The 9095-nt window shown below is 39.6% G+C and overlaps 1 protein-coding gene across 1 annotated transcript in view; it reads right to left on the bottom strand.

The window, feature by feature from the left end:
- The window catches only part of LOC111575676 (neuropilin-2-like), a 117758-nt gene that overhangs the window by 10082 nt on the left and 98581 nt on the right, over positions 1-9095 (bottom strand). Inside the window, exon 16 of the mRNA XM_055014953.1 lies at positions 8493-8525. Within this exon, the coding sequence (XP_054870928.1) occupies positions 8493-8525 (33 nt within the window). The remainder of the gene's footprint in view (positions 1-8492; positions 8526-9095) is intronic.

Raw genomic sequence — 9095 nt, 5'->3', positions numbered from 1 at the left:
AAATCATACACAAGTCGATTGAAATGGAAGGCAGAGGGGCTAGGGCGGCAGAAAATGGATATGCAAGCACAAAATAACTAAAATACTTGTTGACTAAAGCACAAAACAGCATTTTATGAGACACAGCGAGATGAAGTAAGTCAATATGGGGAGTATCTGTGGAGGAAAAAATGCACAAAACAGTGATTTAAAGAGTGTATTTGAGAGCTTGGTGGAGATCCTTTGCTGAGACAGGTGTGTGCTGGTTGGATGGAGAGTGCTAGTGTACGTATGTGTGCAGTGCATTATATGTGTGCAGTGCATATAATGCGAGTCTTCATCACTCTGTCTATTCTGCCAAAAGACTTCTTTTATCTACTTTTGTGTTTGAAACAACCTGCCCTCCTTCTTCAATTCTCTCCCTCCTTCAATCCAAACCCCAACCTGCCTCCCCGTTAGCCTCCCTCTTAGAGCAAAAAGAAAAATCTATCTTTAGAAAGTATAGACGGCAGTTTTTGTTTTTTTTTTGCTTCTTTCATCTCCCCTCCATCTCTGGGCGCATTCTTTGGAGAAAAAGGGGGCTTGCTTAATGGGCCCTTCTCCTCTGAGAGATTTTGCTCCCCTTCATTTCTGCCTCTCATTTTCTCTCCTGTGTTTTTTTTTTTTTTTTTTTATACTGGGAGGATTTGGGATGAAGGGAAGGAGTAGAATAGGAACAAGCAGGTTTTGACAAAAAAGGCTGGGGGATTTGGGCATGAACAAAATGATGTAGTGGGTAGCAGACAACACGGTGAGCTGCTGAGAGGTCCAGAAAATAAGCACCGCCGTGTACCACCCCATTTCACAAGAGTGGATCTGAATTGATATATACACTACCGTTCAAAAGTTTGGGGTCACACAGACAATTTCATGCTTTCCATGAAAACTCACACTTTTATTCATGTGCTAACATAACTGCACAAGGGTTTTCTAATCATCAGTTAGCCTTTCAACACCATTAGCTAACACAATGTAGCATTAGAACACAGGAGTGATGGTTGCTGGAAATGGGCCTCTGCACCTTTATGTAGCTAATCCATTAAAAATCAGTCATTTCCAGCTAGAATGGTCATTTACCAAATAAACAATGACTAGGAGTGTATATCTGATTAATGTAATCTTATCTTCGTTGAAAAAAACTGCTTTTATTTCAAAAATAAGGACATTTCTAAGTGACCCCAAACTTTTAAACGCTAGTGTAAATATTTTTTTTTACCATCACTTCTCCCAAAACACATTGATGTGCTTCAGTTATGTATCCCAATCTGAATTCAACTGGATATTTTAAACAAGGAACAAACATTTTCTGTTTCAAAATTGCCTCAATCTCAAGGACTGAAGTCAAGTAAAAGTTAAGAGAAGTTATTAAGATCATCTCAGTGGACAGAATCAACACAACTGTTGCCTTATAACAATACTGAGTATAAAAACAATCTTTGTCTAACTATCATACATCGGATGTAGGCCTACTTACAACAAGTACACTACTCAACATTTTTGAAGAAATTCACAGTAAATGTAAGAAATAATCAACCTTCTGTAAATGAATATTAAGGAAAAAAGTGCTAATGTTACTCTCAACAAAGCAAAAATGTGTAACAATTTATCAGAAATGCATCATGTTACACAATGTTGAGAGAAAGTTCAAGCACACTTACACTTTATCAACACAGTAACGGATGCCAATACATATGAATCAGAATAGGTGATTTTAAAGAAAAAGTCGTTTGACAGTCATGCTGTGTGAAATCAGTGAGCAGTTAAGTGATTTTCTAAAAGGCTTCATGAGTAAAATGCTCTTTTTCACAGCATGTTTGGTCTCATTTGTTGAATGGAAGCAAAATTGGCAACTTTATTGCAGCCAAATGTATCTTCTTTTTCTGTATTCCAGGTGTTAAAAATTCAGAATTTGTACTGTAGCAGGTAATATTAGATCACTTCAACAAAATAAAGACTTTAAGATTGTTGTACTTGCACAGATTTAAAGGAAAGCATACCTCCACCTTTAGATACTTAATACATGATTTTGTTTTTTTGTTTTGTTTCATTCACCCAGTCTAATGTATGCAGGACACACAGATATGCTTTAACATTAACAGACACAGGCATTGGATTATCCATGAGATCCAGGCAACAAACTGTCGAGTGAAACAACATCCATTCGTACTCGTATTTGACACTGAGGCACTACCTCATTCTGGAGGCGAAGAGGCAATAGTTTTAAAGCACTTTTTTTCCCCAAAAAGGCATATCCAAGATGAAACGAAAAATGCACCCAAGGTAATATATAAGCGTTTGTGTTTTGATGCAAGGCGATGCAGGCTGTCTCACAGCTGTTCACCAACCAAAGCTGCAACGCGTCGTAGACATGTAGCCGTCGTATCTGTCACAGCTGGCCACGCAGTGCTAATTCTTCCGATACTTTTCCCTTTTTCCCCCCCGTTGATCTGTCTCCGTCATTCTCAGTCTCTCAAAGGCATGTGGACAAATAAACTGCAGCTATATTCAGTCCCAAAGAAGTAGCCATCACTCTTAACGCTGCACACAAACACAGCTCAACCTGTGTGTAAATCCCCTCTGCCAGACAAGTATCAGGAGGCTGGCAGCGTCCAAGCTGCAGATCAGAGCAGCGCTGACGGACATATCCTGCTCTGACATTTATAGAAGGAGGAGGATATGCTGTTGCAACACCGACATTGTACACTCCATGTACATAGAGTATGTCTTTGTCCACAGTCAGTCTACCTGTGATTTTACTCAGTCCATAATCCAACTCCTTTTCAGGCTGAGGTGCAGATACAGAAGCCAGTACAAGTTACTCTACAATGTTGTTACAAGACCCTCTTTAGACATCAGAACTGGAGCTCTTTATTCTGCAGAACTCTCTTCAGTGAAAGATTGTGGTGAAGTTTAATAACAGGCCATCATTCTGCCAATTTCAGCTAACAGGTTTACTGATCAGGCAATTAGATCAGTCATCAGCAGCAGGAACTGGAGTACCTCTTCCATGTAGATTCTCAAAGAGTGGTGATTATGCTGAATGCTCTCATTCATTTCAGGGAGTTTTCACACCCCTTGATCACTTCATTTGAACAAAGCATTCTGATAAAATTATATCATTCACTTCAGTCCAGTCATTTTCAACACTGGGAGTCATAGCTCTCATCTTTCTCCAGTGTTATGGTCAGCATGGGTTCAAGGCTTTGCCCGGTACCTGGGTACAGGTGGTTTTGGTCGGCGCTGTGCATCAGATTACAACTGGGGTTTTGGTTCTGGTAACAGTTTTGCTGATATGGCTGTTGATTGTTGTGGTACATCACTGAATGGTGGTGGCTACCGCTGGTCTTCTTGGTCGCCCAGTGGTACCGATGGCAGCACAGTATCACCACCACGGTCACAGTGACCAGCAGCAGGAGGGCGCCGCCTCCCGCCAGCACATAGTACCAGTAGGCAGGGACCGGCTGCACCACCACTGAGTCTACGGTGGGCTCCATCCCAGATATGGCACCCCCTGGAGGGCAGGAGGACACATTACTGGTTGGCTCAGTGGACGAGCGAGGCGGGCATGCAGACTGCATGAGAGTCAAAAGCTGCTGCTTGGCTGGTTGACAATTCACTCAACCCCTGCAAAACTGTGACTATATGCCAGGTCTGTCAAGCTTTGAATTTCTCTCTGACTGTTGTACAACTCATGCTAAGCAATTTCAGAGTGCGGAACATTCAGTCATTTTCATTTAGCCCTTCCAAAACCAAATAAGCAATAGTCTATTATCTACATAAGTAACTACCTATAAGGCAAAAGTACACTTGATAAATTAACTACTATATTCAAACCAGCACGGTCCCCTAGAAATTAGGTTCCTATGCAACTAAACTGCATTCTCAAATATGTTTTGAGGGAAATGTATTTTTTGCCAGATTACATTAGACTGTGATGTATTAGAAATGCAGTTCTAATCAGCATAGCCTTGCCATTTATTTAATTACTTTTCTGTCTCTCCTTTTCAGTTAACCAGTCATATATGATATAGGTTGGGACTCATCACCCAGGTCACTCAGAAAATGGAGGCAAGTAAGTAAAAGTTGAAGAATGAAATGCACATGAATGGTTGCACATGGGACCCAAAGCTCAAACTCAAACTGGCTTTTTGTTATTGTCTTACCTTTTGTAAGAAGCGTAAGAAAATATGTTTGTTTAAAAATGAAAATATGTTTCTTTTAAACCATAAATAAGAATGCAGCTTTGTTGTGTAGGAATGTAAATTTTGGGTAAAAGGGTTGATTCAAACTGTATCTTTTATTATCTGATGATGCCTAATATTATGTTTTTCACATCATAATTAACATTGTTAAACAATAACACTATAAGGCTATCTAACTACAGTACAAGAGCACAGATTTTTCTTCATTTCCATGTTTTTTTTACATGGATTGTTAAGCAGTAAAGATGCTGACTTTTTACCTGGGAAAAGTACATTGGACTACCATCATAAGACATACCTACCAATCAATAGCTTGGACACACTTTCCTATTCAAATGAATGAGAAGCTGTGTCCAAACTTTTAACTGGTAGTCTACATATACAGCTAATAAAACGTAAGCCATGGACCTACTGATATAAAAAATACAAATAAATTTAAATGGGAAATACACCACTGTAAACTGCAGATATGATGTGTGAGAACAGAAAGCTTGACAGGCCTAGCAACAATAACTAACCTGGGGTTTTAGCAAATAGTCAATTACTGGCCAGTGTGCTAAATTTGTTGTGCCTTGCCGATATTTAACTACACATAATATGCAAGGTCAGGCAAAAATAGAGTTCAAACTCATTTTGTCAATATTACACAACTACTTGCATATTTTAATTCACTTAAAATCATCACTCCTCAAAAAGAACTTGTTTTATAATTTTGCTTACAGTATGTTTTAATTGATGCAAACGTCACAAGCATTAGCTGCACATTGACACGCAAAGGCCCATGCCATGCGTTCAAATTCGATCAGAGAATGCAAAGCCTTGATTATGCAGCGGCTGGCTGACCTAAACAAAGGGTGGGGAGTGTTAAGTGGTTGTTTTTGGTAGGATGCGGCTTTTTTATCGGGGCGGGATCACACTGAAGTCGAGTGGAAAGAGAAAGAGATGGAGAGGGGAAAGCGAGAAACTACAGGGGTAGAGAACGGATAAGAAAGAAGGCATTATTGGAGGACAGAATGGAGTGAAATAGAGAGGGGTGGTAGAAAGTGAGAGGAGGGAGAGGGTGGGAGGGTGGGGAAGTGAAGGGAGAGAGCTAATCCTGCCATGATATCTTTAATCCTGCATTAAAGGGTTTGTCTGAAACTTCAATACTCTGTCAACTCACTGTGAAAGAAACCCGCTGAGGGAGAAGTTGTGGAAGCGAGAGAGGCAGGAAAAGAAAGGGAGAGCATAAAATAAAGGAAGAAAGGACACCAGAAAGAAAGACAGGATGGAAGAAAGAGAGAATAGAGCCCAAATGAGCAAGATGGTGATGAGACAGAAGAGAGGAAAAATGAAAAGAGAGAAGCAGAGGTGCAGAGCAGGATACAGAACCTAAAGGAAACCGGGGAGCTTAATTTAGTCTTTTTTAAAGTTCAGACGTACTCTTTAAGGGTTTAAAATTGGCTTTGATTGTAAAGCTGCGCTCTAAGCAGCCTGCACGGAGAGCCTTCCCACTGGTGGATTAGGAGACAGATAATTTCCAGGGCTGAAAAAATTGACCATTACTTCGCTTTTTAGGTGAGGAAAGGAGGGGGGAGATTTCTCAAGAGCACCGTTCCTAAAGCTAAAAATTTTAGCTTTCAAGGAAGTTTGGTTTCCAGAGTTTGTGAATCACTTAATTACACTCAAACCAGGATTTTCACTTCACATATGAACAACTTGGGTTAAAGTATAGTTATATGGAACAAAAACTGAAGTCAAATCCATTCTAAAGTCAAACTAAAGCAAGAATCAGCCTGTTTATTTCTGTGTTCATGCATATATGTGTAATATGATTGTTCAGTGTACATCCACTCTCTCTCCAGAAGCCAAATACTGTGTTGGTTGCCATGGATACCAAAAATACAACCTAAAATGATTGTATTATAAAACTATAGGCAAAAAAAGAGATATTTGAAAATGTCTCTTCATTCTTCTCATGTTTCTTCTGAAGGTGAAATGAAGATACATGTAATGTTTTGTTGAGATTATATTTTACTCCACTAGGCAAATTTATAATAAGGATATTAGGACGATAGAAATAAATTTTAAACTGTAAAGAGAGGCACCTATGAAAAATGCTCTCCATAATCGGTTACTAGGAGCCCTCGCAGGCACGATTAACTGACAAATGACAAACTCCTAAATCTGTCAAAAACACTTGAAGCTTCAATTCTTCACATCAACATACCAAGAACAACAAATAAAAACTGTATTTCTAATATTTGCAGTGAGTCCTGAATGAGGTTCAGCTACATTCACTGACCCAAAGAGAAGCACTTTGGATCTTAGATCACATTTTAACAGGCATCCCTTAGGAGAAATGTAATCCTTCTTCCTGGGGTTCAACCTCATGAAAACACGCTGTATGTTCAAATCGACACTGCTGTCGTGCTGGGAGTCATCGGATAGCTGTTCAGGATTCAAAAATTGAAGAAACCAGCAAGGATTAGGTCGAATACTTGAGGTGTGAGTCAGGGGACTTCAGTTTTCTAAGTTTCTCTCTTGGCTTTTACTATTTTTGGAATGGTATTCATGTCTTCATTGAACTGCATGTGGGGAACAAAACTTAGTGCTGCTCAAGTATCTGACAGCATTTGAAAAATGTTTTTGATCTATTCACACACTAGGAACACACATGCACACACACACACAGGAGTGACTAAGTGTACCACATCATTCCCTAATTTGCTGCCACGCCTGCTCATTTTAAACACTAACAGTAACATGTGCGTAAACCAACTAAAGACGGTTCAGTAGTCATAACCATACAGCAATTATTCTTGTGCTTTCGTATCCAACTTTAAAAACATGAACTTTTGCACGCACAGTAATAAAATGTAGTTAAAGAAAATGTTGTGTTCTCCATTTTCAACCTTAACCATCCATGAACTGTGACCAAATCACTCAATTCAAAAAAGCATCTTCTATACTGCTCAGAGTGGTCAAATATGTACTATAATGAGACACAACTTGAAATTCAATACCTACACTCAAGTTTAGCTCTTTGAAAATACCCGTATTTGTGTTTTGTGTGTCTCTAAACAATAGCACACACACACCAGCGGTTTAGGTCCTAACCCTGACTTTGAAAACAAGAGATCCAGTAGCATAATCTGCCTAAGCCTTTTTATCTTCCATCAGACTGGTCTATTTGAGGATGAAGGAGGAAGAAAGAGAAAGAGAAAAGGGAAGCTGGATGGTGATCATCAGTACTGCATTTCATGCAGGTTGGATCAGGGGCTAGCTGAGCAAAGTAATATAACTAGGGGAGAAGAAGTAAAGAAAAAAAAATGAAGAAAATAATGAAGCGGGAGAGACAGGAGAGGAAGGAGCAGAGAGGAAAAGTAGCAGAGAAGCAGAGAGGAGGGAAGACTAAAGGAAGAGGGGAGTTGCAGAGAAACAGAGCACTTACTGGGTGACAACAAATCAAGATAAAGGAATAAATAATGAGCAGGGCTGCTACTCTTTACAGTTGGAAAAGTGTGAGGGATGGACTGATGGCAAAAACAGATCTGCTTGGTGCTTTTAATCTCACTCATGACCAGAGAGTCATATCAGATCAACTCAACCCTGACCTTATGGTCTTTACCTTCATTCCTTCGTCACCTGATACTGTAAGTCATTTACCATACCTGCATTTAACAGTAAACACTGCTTCAGCAATTCACTGTACAACACATTTAACAACTGTGCACCAGTGAGAGATCACACACTGTATGGTGCACTACACACCATTAAAGACTCCCAGCACACCCTGATGTCACTCTGTTGCAGTTCTTCCAACTGAAGTCCATCAGTGCTGACGTTGTAGTAGGTAATCAGGGATGTATTCACTTATGTAGTGAAATATGTAATGTTGACACCGAACTACATAACCAAGTATCAGCCCAGCATGCAGGGAGACATGCTGGAACAATGCAGTGGATCTATTCCATCAAGTATGTAGATAAAATCCACGGATAAAAAATCGACATCATTACAAAGTCTTAAGAACTGTTTCAGTTTGGTTATGTGGATAAAAAAATACTACACATGTACAAACTTGCATTTAGATTTACTTGAAAATGATGTGACAGCTCGAACGTTAGCTGCTATCTGTTTAACAGCACTGTAGCGGACTGTATGGTCACGTCTTATGCACTAACAGGGTTACTAAGGGCCGGTGCAGCGCTGCAAGCTGAGCTTAGCAACAAGCAGGAAGCACGGACATGTTGGCACAAGAAGTACAAATGCACAGGAAGTGGAACTTACTGGTTATGCCAGGCGTTAAGGCAGGGAAAGGCACTGGAAAAGAGAGAAGAGAACAGATGTTATTGGAAATGTTAACAAGATGATGAATAAGAGTGAATGTGAGGGGATATAACTGCATAACATTCAGTGATTTTCAGTTGGCTGCTAACAAATCAAACTTTCAGACATGACTTCAGTAAATACTCCATTCTCAAGTGTTCTAGTACAATACAGAAGACAGTATAAAACTGTGGGATTTGTATGGTGTAATGTGGCATATTTTGATGATTAAATTGATCTAATGATGATATTTTTTCATGTTTGTCTACAGAAATGCCTTTAATACAGTTGTAAGACTGCACCACACTTCACTCTTTGCTGGGTTGGCGATTGTCACTCCTTTTTCAGAAAATCGTTGTCGAGTTTTGAGATTGTTTAAGAGTCCAAAGTCCCATAAATCATCCACGATGACAGTTATTTTTACAAAATGGAGAGAAAATAAAGCAGGCAAGATAAAAGTGGGGAAGAAGATATGTGTGTCCTCTTTGAATGTTTCTGCTGTTGTATCTCACTTTCTTTTTGCTTTGTCATGCTGTCTGTCTCCTTCCTGTGACTGCTCTTTGT

The sequence above is a fragment of the Amphiprion ocellaris genome, chromosome 11 (assembly GCF_022539595.1).
Source record: "Amphiprion ocellaris isolate individual 3 ecotype Okinawa chromosome 11, ASM2253959v1, whole genome shotgun sequence".
Taxonomy (NCBI): Eukaryota; Metazoa; Chordata; class Actinopteri; family Pomacentridae; genus Amphiprion; species Amphiprion ocellaris.
The sequence above is the reverse complement of the archived record's forward strand: the minus strand, read 5'-3'. Positions and strand labels throughout refer to the sequence as shown.